The sequence below is a fragment of the Rhinolophus sinicus genome, chromosome 18 (assembly GCF_057876585.1).
Source record: "Rhinolophus sinicus isolate RSI-liver-muscle chromosome 18, RSI-T2T, whole genome shotgun sequence".
In the NCBI taxonomy this organism is placed as follows: domain Eukaryota; kingdom Metazoa; phylum Chordata; class Mammalia; order Chiroptera; family Rhinolophidae; genus Rhinolophus; species Rhinolophus sinicus.
Window position 1 is genome coordinate 108,711,103 of NC_142518.1, and position 17,257 is coordinate 108,728,359.

The 17,257-nt window shown below is 38.7% G+C and overlaps 1 protein-coding gene across 13 annotated transcripts in view; it reads left to right on the top strand.

The window, feature by feature from the left end:
* MTMR1 (myotubularin related protein 1) overlaps nucleotides 1-17,257 on the top strand; it is a 61,866-nt gene that overhangs the window by 14,518 nt on the left and 30,091 nt on the right. For 2 of the 13 annotated variants that reach the window (XM_074324106.2, XM_074324107.2), the window contains exons 3-10: nucleotides 3,888-3,911; nucleotides 4,479-4,505; nucleotides 6,057-6,110; nucleotides 9,824-9,899; nucleotides 13,180-13,274; nucleotides 13,649-13,756; nucleotides 16,021-16,122; nucleotides 16,435-16,518. In XM_074324106.2, the coding sequence (XP_074180207.1) occupies nucleotides 3,888-3,911; nucleotides 4,479-4,505; nucleotides 6,057-6,110; nucleotides 9,824-9,899; nucleotides 13,180-13,274; nucleotides 13,649-13,756; nucleotides 16,021-16,122; nucleotides 16,435-16,518 (570 nt within the window). The remainder of the gene's footprint in view (nucleotides 1-3,887; nucleotides 3,912-4,478; nucleotides 4,506-6,056; nucleotides 6,111-9,823; nucleotides 9,900-13,179; nucleotides 13,275-13,648; nucleotides 13,757-16,020; nucleotides 16,123-16,434; nucleotides 16,519-17,257) is intronic. The other 11 variants (XM_074324108.2, XM_074324114.2, XM_074324110.2 and 8 more) reach the window with 11 other exon arrangements.

Sequence of the window (17,257 nt, forward strand, 5' to 3'; positions counted from 1 at the left end):
TCCCGTATCCAGGAGCCCACCCAGACTGGCTTCATTAGAACAAAGACATTCCTGTCATCCAGGAAATTCCAAGGCTTTTAGGAGCTCAGTCAGGAACTGAGGTCAAAAACCACATGTTAGAACAAGAGATGGTCTCAGCACCCTTATTTACCAGGGTTTTCGGAGCTCTGTGTCAGGAATGGGGGTCATTTCACAGTGCTTTTTCTTGATTTAGTGAAAGCCATTTAGAAGTAGGTAAATTTTAGATTTCAGTTAACTTCTCCTTGCTTTGGTAAGTAGACTAAGCTCATTAACTTTTCTGCACCTTCTTGTAGGTTCTTGGCATGGATAGGAGTTGAGAGAGTGGAGGTGAGGCAGGTCAGGAGAGTCGTGGTGCATGTTGGGGAGGCTGAGCCCCATCAACTAAAAAAGGGTACCTAAAATGTTAGGTTGATGCAAAAGTAATTGCGGTTTTTGGCATTTTTAACTCTTTAAACCGCAATTACTTCTGCACCAACCGAAGAGTACTGATGCTAACCACTGCTTCTTCAGTACTTGTCCACGGTTATGTTACCCAACTCAACCCTCCCAACAACCTGCGAGGGACGTGTTCCCAGCATCATTGATTTAGACAAGAGGAGACTGGAACACTAAGACTCTGCTGGCTTGTGTCACTCATCAAGAGTCTGGCGGGCAGGAAGTGGTAGAGGCAGGATTTGACTCTAGCGCTCATTCTTTTAACCACTCTGCTGATTTGCCTCCTGAAGCTTTGGTTGGGAAGATGTTTTCTGAAGTCTTCGCATGAGGCTTAGAGAAATGACTCCTGTGGTTTTAGAACTGGTCAGGTCCTTGCAGTCATTCGGTAGCCTCCTCTGCTTTTCGATATGTAAAGACTGAGGCCAAGTGCAGATATGAGAAGGCCCTAGATTGGCTGGAGAGAGCTGGCCCCGGGTCTCCTGACATAAAGCCACTGTTTTTTTCTCCAACTTCGATGAGAATCCGATTCAAGAAAAAAAAAAATGAACCCCTCTGTGTGTCTCAAATAGCTTATTTAGGAGAGGTGTAAACTGAAACGGAGAGGAACACTTAGGTATCAACTTAGAGACTTTCAGGAGAGCCTTGTTGACCTCCTCGGTCTCACACCAAGAATACTGAGGATTTCATTACAAGTAGGTAAAGAATTGTGAGTGTAAAAGCACGTTATCATCCTCCCTCTTTCCAGACTTTCCAGTTAGTTACTCTTTCCAATAGCAAAGGCTTATTGGCAATGGTGTACAAGGTGTGATAAAAAAATACAGTGAATGTTTAAAAAAAATATTACAGTAAAAGACACATGGCCCTCGCTTCAAACACACTCCTCCCATCCTTCTTGCCACTTTCTGAAGCGGTTCTGGAAGTCCTCTTTTGTGAGTGTCTTCAGTTGTGCTGTCGTGGCTGCCTCGATGTCCTGAATCGATTCAAAACGTTTTCTTTTCACGGTCATTTTGACTTTGGGGAAGAGCCAGAGGTCACACAGTGCCAGATCCGGTGAATAAGGTGGATGAGGACACACTGTAATGATTTTATTTGACAGAAATTGCCTTATACCAGAAGCGATGTGTGACACGGAGCATTGTCATTATGGAGATGAAGTAAAGACACTCACGAAAGAGGACTTTCAGAACTGCTTCAGAAAGTGGCAAGAATGATGGGATAAGTGTCTTTGAAATGAGGGGAAGTATATTGAGGGGGATTAATGGCAATGTGTCTTTTACTGTAATAATTATTTTAAATGTAAACATTCACCGTGTTTGGTCATCACACCATGTATGTCCTACATGTAACGCCCAATTACACTACTTATGAGTGCTGCTTTTTCATTTTTTATTGTTCCTGTCACTTTAGAGACAGTGTTAAAAAAGTAATCGTGGTTACAGAACAAATGTGAAAATAATGGCTTGCTAGAGCAGAAGTTTGGAGGTAGCGAGGGGAAGTGAAGGAAGGGGTAGTGACACCACGCTGAGGCAGTATAGCAGACCGCTGGGTTTAAATACTTGCTTTGCCACCTTGAACATGGCCAGATTACTTAACTATGCCTTGGTTTTCTCATCAGAAATGGGGCCAATAATAGTTTATGTCTCACAAGGTTGTTTGGAGAGTAAAATCAGTTAATGTATGCAAAGGGCTCAGAAGAGTGTCTGGCACCTAAAGGTCATTTCATGAGTATTTTTCTTTTTATGATGCAGCCGCTGCTTAAGGAAGACAATAAAAGAACTAAAACTTAAAAATTTCAATTAGCAGAGATTAGGAAGAGGGAGTTGGTAGTTTGAGAAAGCTTATTTTCTCATCTTTTAAAATAGGGGTCACTAGCTAATGTTTAAAGTTGACAAGTTAAGAAGTCGAGGTGGAACCATATTTATGTTATGGAAGTGGGCCTCAGAATTAAAAATAGGTCTATTAAATATGGTTATCACTGAGGAATGACGCGCGGGGAGCAGAGACTTTCTGTTTTGAGTTTTTATTGCCATATATGTCCCATGGTGAGTTTTTATTAACATAAGTATGTATTTTATGCTAACTTTATTGAGGTGTCATTAACAAATGATAAACGTCACATATTTAAAGTATACAATTTAGTAAGTTTTGATAGGTACACAGTTGTGAAATTGTCGCCACAAATAAGATGATAAACATATCCATCACCCATCCACCAAAAGAGCTAGGTTTAAGCTTCTTAGTCTAAATAGTCTATATTTAGGAATGTATGGGCTTTAGTTCTCTTTGAGCTACAGCATCACGTAATTCAGAAAACTTTTGTTTTACTTCAGAATATTTTCTTTTAATGATGATACAATGATGAAGCCTATATCCTCCTATTCATTTGTGTGATCTTATCTAGCCCTAGTAAAACCTATACAGCTAATAAGAGCCTCCAGTGATTTTTTTTTTTTAATGATCTGTTTTCCATAGGACATCCAGTTGGTTGGATGGTCATATTTCAGACTTTGGAATGGGGAACAGACAATTCAGTCTTCCTGGGACAATTACCACTATTTGCTTTTCGAAAGTTCCACCCATTCTCCGGGGTGTCTCCTCTGACCCAGGTTTCCTGAGTGCATACACTGCATGCTAAAGTAGCATTCAAAGGCTACGAAGGAAGAAGGTTGCTGAAATCAGTGTCTGCATTCAATAAAGCTTGGCTTCCCCTTGCAGGGACAGCAGCCGAGGCCTCCCCTCTGCTTCCCTCTTCTCCCCTGCCCTCCCAGACAAGCCAGCTACCTCTTCCCACCTGGAACTGCCTCCCCAGGACAAGCACCCTTCTCTCAATGGGGTGGCCTCATCGGGGAGTCTATTTCTGGAGTCCCAAGTGCGAGTTGGAAATATAATTTCTACAGAAACCTGGTTAACATTTGTGGTCAGCTAGGTTTTATGATACCGTTAACGCTACAGCTGAGCTGTGCTCTGGATCAGATGTGGGAGCTTTTGTGGTTTTTTTGGTTCGGTTTTGTTTTGTTTCTGTGGGCTGGTTTGGGAGCAGAACCGCCTTTTTATATCATTGTTTCTATGGGGAAAATGCATTCAGTATTCCAAACAGACACACAAATGAACTTTTCAAACACTGCCTGTTCACAATGGCTTGTAATAGCACTTGACAGAAGGGGTTTGTGTTTAAAATAATCTCGCTTGTCTTAGCCTAAGGGCGATAAGTTTCTCCAAACCATAGACTTGCCTGAAAATTATAGGACAAATGTGTTAGGATTGATTTGATATTGACTAAAACTTAGAGGGCAAATGTGTTACGATTGATCTGGTTGGTTTTATGTAGAGAATTATGATGGTCCTTAGGGAATGGGCTGGTGAACTTCATAGCATCTTGTACAGGTCAGTAGTAACGTATTTGTGATGATGTTCTGTATTTTGACTAACAGGTCTTCAGGAGGCCTGATATAAGGGTAAGGATGTTTGGCTTTCCGCAGATGGGCCTCCTACTTGTGTGTCTCTGTGCTTTACGGAACACTTGGTCTATTTAGTGTTCTTTACCTTCTCACTGGTTTTTATGAGTCAGATCAATTTGCTCTACTGTGTCATAGCTTTCAGTGTTCACTAGAAATGCTTTATTTGTTAACAATGTTTGTATGTACAATAAAAGCCAATGTGTGTGAGGGCAGGATGCTAAAATTGTTAACTACAAGTGTGTAATACTGACTTTTGTTGTGTTTCATGAATTCTGACCAAATGGAACTTCGTGGCAGGGGCCTACAGAGTCCTATTTTAACGTTGTTACTCATTAATTCATGCTAAAGCATTTAAGCAACCACAACAAAGTGGTCAGTTATTGTGCATCCTATCTAAGTAAGATTTTCGTGTCTGCATGCTGAATCCCAAACGCAGAAATGCTAACCCTGAAGATAAGTTTAGCAAAATCAGTCCCATTTAGTATTTCTTAAACCACAGATGTAGCTGTTGCATCTAGTGGGTTTTAGCTTATATTTTCCTCATTTTTCTTCCCTTTATTTCAGAGTATTCATAAAGCAAGACAAAGATTGGTAATGTGCATGCATTTAAGCCTGAGTATCAGATGTTGAAAATTAACCTATTTCCATTAAATGAAAACAATGTGGATTTTGACAGAATAATTAGTGACTTCAGTTTAAAATTTGTAATCTCACTGAAGCCAATGAAGTCATGCAAAAATAAGCAGGTTAAGTCAAATTCTTAGGAGTCTAGTTGGTGTATCTTTGTTTAATCTTGTTTTCACCATGTTTCTTTCGCACGTGAGAATCATTTTCCTTGACTGATTCACATTGTTAAATATTAGTGTTTGGCTTTACATTTGCATGGACTTTGAAGTGTTGTGTGGGTTTTTTTGTTGTTGTTTAGTCATTCGTTTTTCTGATTCAAAAATTTTTATCAAAGATGATTCCATTTTCTTTGTATTTAAAAAAAATGGAAATTTCAAAAAAACTGGCTTCATTTAAAAAATTTGAGGGGTAGCAGTACCAACTGTGTACTGAATTCAATCTGGTAATAAAGTATAAAAATGTAGTAAGTAGCTGTTTTACTTGATCGACAAAAATGAAAGGTAGGGAATAATAAATTCTTTTAAAACTTTGCTAATTCTTCACTGATTGCCTTTCAAAGGAGTATAGTCATTGTATCCAAAGTTTCATGAAGGAAAATATATATCTATGCTAAATTTTAGTACTGTTAGCCTTAGAGACTTGATACAACTTTTAAAAGGGGTTGTAATCTTGTCATCTTCAGTATTCATATTCTTTATACCATCTGGTGAACTAAAAGTCCAATTTTTAAAGTTTCAAAAACTGAATCTATGAAGAAATTAAGAACAGTATACCTTTAAAGGGATTGGAAAAAAATTTAAATAAAGACATGTGACTTTTAGCTATTTCTCTGAAGCATGTTGATACTGTAATTAGAAATATCTCATATGGTATTGATTCATAATTCACAACATTGAACTAGCAATGAGCAATAAGTACCAGATTATATGTATACATATACATGTATGTATATGTATGTCTCTAGCATGTGATATGTGCATGCGCATGTTTGTGGACATGTTGGTAATAACACTGGAGTTGACCCCTGGACAATGTAATAATTCTTGAGAGTATATGAATACTTACTGTGTTTAAAATACGTGTCTATGAACTGCCTTTGTATTTTGGCTTGATTTTTCCCTTCATCTGGTTTCTGTGGTGTGCTTTATTTGCCATGAGTATATCATGTGTCTCTTATTTTGTTTCTTTGCTGTATGGTGTAGTACGTATTGCTTGGTTTTCAAAAGACAGTGCATTCTTTGGAATCCATGATGTTTGCTTTTCATTTTTCTACCCCAACACAAACACAGAATAGATACTCCATTTTAGGCTGAGGATACTATAGGTGGCCTACACGTTATTCCCTTACCTCCAAGGGCTGAAATGTTGTGATTTACAAAGCCGTGAAAGGTGTGTCAACTTTTACATGCTTACTGTCTCTTTAAAAAAGAACTTCTGTCCTTTCACCTGTCTGTTTGCACGTGTTTCTCTTTCTCCTCTTTGCCTTTTCTTGTCCATGCACCTGGTGCTGTGCAGGAGATTCAGGAAGAACACAATGGCTACCCTTCTGAAGCTGAAGCTGATCAGGTGGCAAGTTCTACGTGTTCATCTGTTTGTAGCTGCAGATCGTGTATTTAGAAGCCATTTCATACTAGATTTCTAGACGATAAGCAAATGCTTTTACCACTATAGTAGTGCCCTCCTGTCCAAGTTTGGTAGATTCCACTATGACATTATTTGCAAAAATTGGTTTATCCAACATTTTGTCAACCAGAAATTTGTTCATCTGTACTTCTCGGTTTCCCCACATAGGGTATTTGATGAGTTAATGAACGTCAGTCACGAAAGGATTCTGAAATGCTGTTACAAAGACTTAGAGGGGACAGATGCGTATGCTGAGGGTGCTCCTTGAGGGTGTGGACTTTGCTTTATTCAAATGTGCATGGTCTGTGCCAAGCGCAGTACCTGGTACTTTGTAAGTTTCGTGGAATGAGTCCATGTAGTTAGTATTTATTGATTAGAAGAAAAAACTCATTCGAGTACCCTTGAGTGCTTACTCAGTACCTCTAGACCCTCTAGAGTCTTTTAAAGCAACAGAACCTTCCCCAAAGCTTATGGAGAAACTCAATATGTGAAAGTGGTAGACGTGCACTCCAGGAAAACATGGCAAGGCTCCGTGCTCAGCTGTGCCTCTGCTTGGCCCCCCCTCCTTTGGTGACTCTGAAAGCACCTTGAAGCGCCCGATTTGGAAACCACTGCTTTCAGCATGCAGCCATTAACTGCCCACCCAGCATATTAGAATCAGATGAGGAGAAAAGTAGTGGAGAGGCTAGGGACATCCCGTGGGCTCGAGCATTTGGGGACAAATTCAGGGAGCTGGTGGGCCTTCAGCTGGACTTTCAGGGTTGCAGGAACAGGGTTTAGATGAGCTCATCAGAGGGAATTCCTCAACTGGACAATACTTGGAGCAAGGGCACCAAAGAGGAATGGGTGTGTTCCTGAGATCAAATTTCATTCATAAGAATATTCCATTCTTTGATTATGCTGTACATGGGTTGGATAAATCAAGGGTCAAATCATGTCCTATGCAACTTGGTAGTTGCAGTCAAAGCTTAATGTAGCACAAGTGTGAGTCCCATTTCCTAACACCAGCTTTATAAAGGGAATCTACTGTACTCATAAAACCATGAGCCTTTAGAAACTATTATCTTCTTGAATTCCTATGCTAAAGCTAAATGTGTTTCCTGTACAAAATAAACCATATATGGGGAAATCTGAAGCAGTGGCATCATTTGTTTGTTTTGCTCTGATAGTTTCTTTCTCATCAATTAAAAAGCATGTCCCAGAGTTAATTATTAGTGAGAGGGTTGTCTCACTGTCTCACAAACACAGTCATGCTTCATATAAGTGCACAAGAATTTCAAGCCGAATTCAACATGGCTTTCAGAAGAGAAGAGAAACGTTTAATCCTCAACCTCTATCTTGAGAGCCTTGTACATTCTCAAAATGTTCCCGTTCACTGCTGTCTCCCATCTGCAACATTTTGCTTCCTCGTCCTGGGTTGAGGACTTCAAAGTATTTGATGTGGCTTTTGCTATAAGGCTTCAAGTGAGCCACATTTCCCGCCACCCCTTCCAGACAAAATTGATTAAAACAGCTTGCTTTAGTAAATATATTTCAAAATAACCTATCCCCATTTGTTTTTAAATATGAGTTAAGAAATTGAAGTCTATATAATATATGATAATATTTGGCTATTAAAATGAGCTTTAACAATGTAATATTTGAAGTAATATAAAACTTGGATATTGATTAAAATAGCCTTCTCTCTTTGTAACTATATTATAAAGTTAGTCTTTATTTCAGGTAGTAAATGAAAGAAAGCTGACTTTCAAATGAAGGCTTCTATTAAAATTCGTGATTTTTTTAGTGTTTCTAAAACTTGACATTCACAAGTATGAATATTGGTTTATGCTTTATTGTGTAAAAGATGTATTTCCAAATCAGGTGTGAGTATAAAAATGAATGAACAAACACCTTTCCACGTCCCCTTTAACAGTTCTCTACATCCCTAAAATTTTTGGCTGAAAAGTATTTTAAAAACCAATCTGGACTAACAATTCAAATGGAATAAAATTATTGGGAGGTAACAATGAACCCTAATCTGTATTATTTTAATTGTCTATCTTGACAAGGAGGAAGATGGATTGCGTCCTATTGGGTACTCCCCATGGAACAGACATACCCTGACCAATATTTAGCATTGATTTTCCTCTTTATAGTTTGACTTTTCCCCTTTATTTATTTCAAAATTTTTGATGAAATTACTATACGTAGTGTTTTTAAATTGACCCCCAATTTCCTTTAATAAAACAATGAAATATTCTTATAAGTATAAAAAAGTTATTTTGAATTTTCAATAATTTCTGTTAGAATTATAAAACTTACCACTTTTTTAATGTTTTGTTTCACAAAATCATGCTGGAAACTTAGTATTGTCCACTCTGTTTTCCACTGAACACTAGTGGCCTCATGATGTTAACAGGTATTTTTTTGGAGAAAGCAGCTCGTGATCAAATAGGTATGGGAAAAGCAGCATACTCTAGCGCCCTCTTGCTGATTTGGCTCCCATTAACACACTAAACACTCACATAAAAATAAAAATAAAAAGTTTGTTTTCTTTAATCCTGTATTTCCCAAACTTAAAAAAGACCTATTCACATTTCTTGGGAATTTAATGTTCTATGAAACACAGCTTTGGAATTGCTGGGGTTTTGAATACCTTATTCTTCTTGGTAACATATTGTGTCAGATGCCAAGGAGAAAGTGACCACTGTTTTTGGCAGCATCTTGGGGGGGGGGGGCGGGTATCTTGGAATGGGCCCCGAGTTCAGACTCTGGTCCCCAGTTTTTTAGTTCTAGAGCCCCATTTTCTCAGCTCCCTGAGTTCTCTGTCACTATGTGACCAAGCTCACAAGAGACTGGGTAGTGGGCCTCTGTGCCAATCCGGACATTTAGAACTGTAGGCAGGTACCCACATTTATACCCAGGCACCTTATAATAGCCATCCATCCAAGGCACCCTTTCCATAGTATCATGGTAGCCAGGAATCCTAGTACCTTATTAGCAATTTGCTGGCAAGTGTGGAATCAGCACAGAGTGAACTGGCTTGGGAGAAGTCGAAGGAACATACTCCGCTTGCTCCACAGTCATGATTGAAATATTCTCGTCTGCCAGATGAGGGCACACTGTCGTGGCCTGGATGAGATACACACTGACAAGCTACCAGGCTTTGTGCACCCACATGTAGTACAAAAGCCTAGGGCTTTCCGTCATAATAGCACTGCCCTGAGACCCCTCCCTGGCAACTTTACTTACACTTCGGGGTTTCCCATGCTATCACATAGGCTGGGCCATTTCTACAGCACCTACATCTAATGTTGATTTTATTTGTATTAGTTTCATGCTCAGAAGGTAACCTTTAAAAAGAATTTTTTCTTTACTTTATTTCTGAATTCTGGAGGCACCTTATAATAGCTGTCTGTGTAGTGATTATAGTATCTGTCATGTCAAGCCATTTATGTATTAATGCTTTCTAACTGTGAACTTGAAATATGTGTAATAACTTGCTAGAATATGCAGCATGGTGTCCTGTGATGCTGAGCTTTGAAATTGTCTTGTAAGGGGAGGGGGCATACATTTCGCACGCTTCTGTAGCTGTGTAGCGTTAGCGCAGAACAGCACAATTCTTTCCAGGTATACAGATGGAAAGTGAGATTTACTCCTGTTTGTTTTTTTGCCAGGCTCTAAGGGATGGAAATAAGCTGGCACAGATGGAAGAAGCACCACTCTTCCCAGGGGAATCAATCAAGGCCATTGGTAAGTTTAGTGCATACACTTGGCTTATAGAGATCCGCAAAATGACATGGCACTTTCCTTGTGAGCACAGGTGATGCACGTGCTGAAGATCAGCCAGGCCCATTTAATTAAGGGACAAATGGACTAAATCTAGTCATTCTTATTCATATCCATATGACCTTAAGAGATAGAAAACTATAGAGGATCCCTTTAAACTCCTACTGAGTATTAGTTGGCATTGCCAACACAAGAGGGGCGCAACTTTTCCTGATGAGCTGAAGGCAGATCAGATATTCACTGTATGTCAGGTCACTGCTTTGTTGGAATCCTTCACTATAAGGAAAACGTATCAAGAAAGTACAATTTTAGTGCAAGAAAAAGGCGTGTGCTGCCACCCTGGATTGTAAGGGCGATGGCCTGAGGACTCCCACGTCACCCCACGGTGGATTAGCTGGCATTTCAGCAGGTAGTCCACTGTACCCTGGGTGGATGGGAGGGCGGCTGGGTGCGACCTTTTCACCTCACAATTGCTGGGGTTGAGTAGGACAGCCTGCTTTGCTAGGCTGAGTGTTACCTTCTTCCCTCATGACTCCCTTCCAAGGATGTGTGCTCGGTTTCTGAGTATAATCATCTTGTGTCAAGAACATTTGAGTAGCTGGTCTCTCCTACCAGGGCCTGCAAACAACCACCCCCACTGAATATCCTTGTCTGTGGCTCTGGACCCTACTTATCCTATCCTTGGTTCTGAAACTCTCTCTCTTTTTGGCTTCTGGAACTTCTCTTGCTGTTCTTTCTCTGGGAGTTCTTCTAGCCCTGCCTCCATGCTGCTTTGGGAATGATCTGTTTAAAACGCAGAGCTAATTATGTCGTGCCTCTGCTTCTCCTTCTGACAGCAGACTACACAGATTTAAAGTGGATGTGAAGAGTTTTGACACATTATACGCCTGGGAAACTATCATCACAGTCAAGATAACGAACATATCCATCATCTCCCAGAAGTTTCCTTTTTAAACCCCCCCTTCTATACCTTTTCCCCATCCCTAAGCACTGTAGACTAGATTATATTTTCTAGAGTTTTCTAGAAATGTAATCATTGAGTATATTCTCTTTCTTGTCTAGCTTCTTCCACTCAGCATACCATAGTTTGCCGTGCATAATGCGCTCCTGTGTATATGTGCACCCACATTTTTGGCCCAAACTTTCAGGGGGGGGAAATCTTTTGCTTTATTATTTTAATTCAAATTTTTATTTGTTTACATTTAGGTACTTGCTTTTTGTATTATAAAGAAATTTTACCATTTATTTTTTAACATGTGGTACAAGAAATTTTATGGAACAAATAATCACAAAACACAAGAACAGATACAAGGTACAAGAAATTGTATGTGTAACAAATTTACAATATTTACGCATCATAGAAGGCCAAGAAGTCGTTGCAAGTTCATCGTAAGTTCAACAAAACCGATGATCATATTCCAGGGTGTTATTTTGCATACGGATATCGTTATTGATTTCTAGTGTTATACTTTTAACTTATAAGAATAAATAAAATAACTGAAAACATTTACATAGGTAGGGAATTATACCCAAGTATAATATGCATCCTTATTTTTCCCTCACAAATTTGGGCAGAAAAGTGTTCATTATACACGGTAGAATATGGTAATTACGTCGATATTCATCCATATTGTAGCTTGGGTCAATAGTCATTCCTTTTTATTGCTGAATAGTATTCCATTGTATGGATGCACCACAGTGTTTTTTCATCCGTCCATCTATTTATTACAAATAATGGATATTCACGAACATGTCTTCTCTGGCCTCGTGTCCCATCATCCTCATGCACTCTTTGATCTAGTCACATTAACCTCCAACAACTGGCTGCTCTGTCCATCCTCCCTTCTGCCTCCACCTTCTCCTCTCCCCCTTCCCCTCGCTTACCTGCTGAGTTAAGTTGATCCTTTTCTAAGCTCTTATCACAGCCTGTCCACAGTTATGATAGCATTTATCAGGCTATAGTATAATGCTGATTTTCTGTGTAGTGTCACTCACAGGTCACGGGCTGCCTGTGGACAGGAACTGTGTCTAGTCATACCTAGAATCCCAATAATAGAAGCCACTCAGTACATAATAACTTCTAGAAAAGTTTAATGGAAGTGTTTGGCCGGATGACAACTTTAGTCCCTTTCATTGTTCCACTTAGACTCCTGTGTAGCTACGTACATTCCTGTCATTCCAGTGGAGTGACACTTTGGGAAGATCATCAAGATGCAGTATGTTTGTGATAGATGTGAGGTTCTTACCCCTCAGGAGTCCAGTGTGTCATTGATATTATATTATATATTCTGATATTGATATTCACAGGAAGAAAATAAAAATTCATATGGAAGGTGATAAAGAAATTGAAGCAAAGTCTTTTTCCACTCCATTAATGTGGTTCTAGTTTTTGTCATCTGTGAAAAAGTTGCTTTTGGAGGGGCATTAGGGTGCAGTTTTTAGCTTTAGTTAGTTTTCATTAGCAGTAATTTATTAAGTGGTAGCCCAGGGTCTTCAGAGTTTAATTAATATGTTTGTGATGTGATTAATTTATCACTCAGGGAAAAAGTTAACCACCTGGAAATAAAATACAAAATGTAGCTGATTATGAGGCCATTTACTTAAAAACATGTTAAGTAGCAAATCAGAATATTGTTTTTAAAAATGGAATTTTATTAGAAGAATATCCATCTATGTCTTTATTTAAAATAGTAACAAATTTAAAATTCCTAGAAAACTGGAATCACAGATACACGCGCGCACGCACACACACACACACACACACGGTGCCAAAAAAAAGTATACACATTTTAAGAAAGGAAAAAACTGTATTAAAATTGTAATACTCAATATATACCGATAACAAAAGATGAATACAAGTTACATTTGACTTCTGCAATTACAAAAGGTATCCTTCAGCATCCATCAGCATCCAGACAGTTCTGATTACTGCAAACTACTGCTTGAGCAACATTGACCAAAGTGTCCACTTGTATACAAATTTTGGTACTATGTGTGTGTGTACACACACACACACACACACATATATATGTGTGTATATATATATATATATATATATATATATATATATATATATATAGTGAGTATTGAGTATTACAATTTTAATACAGTTTTTTCCTTTCTTAAAATGTGTATACATTTTTTTGGTACCCTCTGTATATATTTTTTTTTGGAAAGTCATGTTAAGATTTATTGAAGCACAAGCCTATGGCAGCAGTTGCTACTTTTGAGTTTTTTCTTTCAGTGAAAGATGTCATGTATATCTGCCCATTTATGGGAGCTGTGAGTGGAACGCTGACGGTGACGGACTTTAAGATGTACTTCAAAAATGTAGAGAGGGTGAGTTTTTAAAAGCGTGTGTTATTTTTAAAAACACTTCAGAAGCAAGTAAACACTACAGAAGAAAGTAAGAAGTAACCTCAAATTTTATCACCCTCAGAGAACCAGAGGGTGAGTCGTAAAATGTCCACATTTGCAAACAGATTTTATATCTTGGAAAAAAGGCCATTAAAGTAGCACTTATACTGGGAGGGGGAGTTTAATTGTACTCTTAACATCTTCAGAAAGCATGCTATGAACCAGGCTTCAGTGTCTTGGCTGGGACAAAGAGGAAATGCAAAGTAAACAAATGTGTTTTTAGCCAGTGAAGACTTAAAATACGAAAACTCTGTTGACTGACACTAATAGGCATTCTTCTTAATTTGTAAACTCAGGACCCACATTTCATCCTTGACGTTCCCCTGGGAGTGATCAGCAGAGTTGAGAAGATTGGGGTGCAGAGCCATGGGGACAATTCTTGTGGTATAGAGATCGTGTGCAAGGTATGGTACCAACACCATTAAAATGAAAGAGGCAGTCAGCTGGGAACTTTCTCGGAAGCATTTTTCCTGGTCTTTGAACGGGGTAGTTTGCATTGCATTGTTAGTGACTCAAATGTTTTCAGGACAAAGACCTCTTCAAATCTTATATCAACCAATTCATACCTTTATGTAAGCCATTGTAGTAAACCTCTTCTTTTCTATTGAAGTATTCTAATTAGCGTAGACCTGTGACCTATGTGCTGACATTATTTGGTACATTTCAGAAAAATCAAGTGGAAAGCAGAGATCCATATTTTTTCCAGTTTGTTGTTTTAAGACTAACCTTCAGAACAGTGGATGGTCAAAGACTTCTTCAAGGGACAACAATACAGTGACCCTTGAACAATGTGAAGCTTAGGGCATCAACTAACTGCCTGCACAGTTGAAAATCCATGTATAACTTTGTTTAAAACCATATTAATCTTTTTATTTTATTTTTTTCAATTACAATTGACATTCAATATTATTTTGTATTAGTTTCAGGTAAAGTTCTTAGTAGTTAGACATTTATATAACTTACAAAGTGATCCCCCCAATTAGTCTAGTACCCACCTGGCACCACACATAGTTATTATTATACAATATCATTGACTATATTCCCTATGCTCTACTTTACATCCCTGTGACTATTCCATAACTACCAACTTGTATTTCTTAATCCCTTCACCCCACATGTAACTTTTGACTCCCCCAAAACTTAACTACTGATAGCGTACTGTTGACCAGAAGCCTTACTGGTAACCGTTGATTAACACATATTTTGTATGTTATATGTATTAGGTACTGTATCCTTACGATAAAAGTAAGCTTAGAGAAACAAGATGTTATTAAGAAAATCATAAGGAAGTGAAAATACATTTACAGTATTTATTGAAAAAAAATCTGTGTGTAAGGTGGACCCACACAGTTCAAACCCATGTTGTACAAGGGTCAACTGTATTCGTAAATTCTGTGATTAAAAACACAGTTAAGTTTCTTGGCTATGTTGGAATTTTCATCCGAGCCGTGCTCATTTTTGGTTTTGTACCCTTCCTCCAACAGGTTAAGTAGAAATGTGTGTGATAACGTTAGTTACTTAAGATAGCTAGTCACTTAAGAAACACCTTAACTGATGTTTTTATTGGAAATACAGTTTGTCAACAACCCTACCCGAAGTACTGGGAAACAGGTCCTGTCTGCAGAATTATCGAGGTTCCTTCCAAACATGGGTTTGGGATCCCTGCCCATCTGTTTGTTTTGGTCGAATCTCTTGAGGACAGCTCCCTGTGGCAGACGCTAGATTACAGTTGAATCCCCCTTTTTCAAAGAAACCTCTACTATTCCTGGTCACAAATCTCTGGCTCACTAGGCTTGCTTTGGGCACTACCTGGCCATGGTGGCCTTTGATTAGGGAAAGGTGTCCTTCTCAGGCCAGGCTTCTACATGTGAAGCAGCTACAGAACTTCAGCCGGCGGGGTGATAACTTAGTCAGTTCTGCAGTTTTGAAACATGTCATCTCCCTAGGCAGAGCTCTTCAGTAGCTTCCCACTGTCCTTAGGCTAGAAGGAAAGCTTGTCAAGACCCCGTGAGTCTGAATCTGACTGACTTTCCTCGGAAGCTTCATCTCCAGCCACCCTCCCCTCATTCTTGCCATTCCAGTTCCTTTAGTTGCTCACACTCAAAGCCCCTCCCCACCACACACACTCTCTGGGGTCTTCACACATGCTGTTTCCTTTGCTTGCAACATTTTTCTCTCCCCAGCAATCCTAAATAGCAAATCAGCTCAGTCAGGGTGTACATGTGTAGCCCACGTAGCTTGGAGGGAGAGCACACCAGGAAGTTAGGTCACGTAGGCAGGTGTCCTGTGGCTGTTTTACTAAGATATTTTTAGGGCTGGGGTGAGCAGCTCTAATAGCTCCTTTCAAATGTTTTTCAGCCTAGCATTACTAGGGCAGTGCTCCAAGCCTTCTCAGCTCATGCCTGAGAGCCTTGCAAGGTGTGGGGTCTGTTTTTTGAAACAGGCGATATGCAATTGAAAAGGTACAAAAACTGGGTGTAGGAAAAAGTAAGTAAACCCTGTTGGACTCCCTGTAGGCACCCACTATTACCAGTTCCCATAGATACCCAATGCATGTAAGATGTATGTATAGTCTTTGCAAATATTTTATTGATCTCTGCAGCATGGCATCTGCCTCATAGGTACTCAGTACACATTCAATAAATGAGTTCTGCTAATTGTTTAACAGGATATGAGGAACTTGCGACTTGCTTATAAACAGGAAGAACAGAGTAAACTGGGGATATTTGAAAACCTTAACAAACATGCATTTCCTGTTTCCAATGGGCAGGTAGGTACACCAAAATAAACCGCTTTTGCATGCCTTTGTGGAGGTCCCAAAATTTCATGTTTAATTATTTCTTTTTCCAGTGGTTTCCTTTATCTCTTTTCTCTCTGCTGGGAACTAATATTAAAGTATTTAAAATCTGTCAGTTCTGTGTAATGATTAAGAGAACTGCCAATTTGTTGCTTTAAAATTTACAGATTAAAATAGGACTCTTACTACATTCAGCTCATAACCGAATGAAAAGCTTTAACATTGTGTATATGACATAGCAAGGAAATACTGACATATGTGTTTTGTGGGTTTTTTTGTATCCAGATGCTCTTTGCATACAACTATAAAGAAAAATTTCCAATTAATGGATGGAAAGTTTATGATCCAGTAGCTGAATATAGGAGACAGGTAAAGTATGCTGCTTATCAAACTGAAAATAATAGGTTGAGCATCTTTTTATTTTCTAAAAGGTTAGAAATATTGTGCAGAAGAAACCTGTTGAAACAAGTTGTACGTAGGTATAACTCACCTAGCTTGTAGGTTCTGATGCCCCGGACTCCCTATGCCAAACCTTTGACTATGCCACGGTCTGTTCATCCCTTTTCCAGAGACAAGTGGAGAACAAGGACTAGGGTTTAAAAAGCAAATTGACTAGATGGCTTTTATTATGTTATTGTGGTAATGAGTTGATGCGCTTATTTTAAGTATATGACGTGACTATATCCGTCTGTTGTGGTATTCCTCTGCCAGAAGCTCTTACGTGCATTGTCAGTTTCAATATATTCCAGTAAGATGATTTTCATGACATTTAATCTCTGTCTCTACCTGGTATTTGCTATGGTGATTTATATTACTTATTTTAGACATTTGTAAGAAGTTTCTGTGTCGCTAAAGGGCTTTCATGAGCATTTTCAAAAACAGCACTATGTTCATTCATTATAGAAAACATGATTAAGAAATGTATAGGACTGGGATTCTAGTATATAATTTTCATTCTTAGTATGTTTGGAAATTCTCATGCTTCGTTAGATTTTTTGAAATGGGTTATATTAGGTAAATGTATCTAAACTATTAACTAGCACTGAACAAATTAGAAATGGTTGTTAGTAGAATATAAGAAATGGATGTGGTTCATGCTTAGTACTCT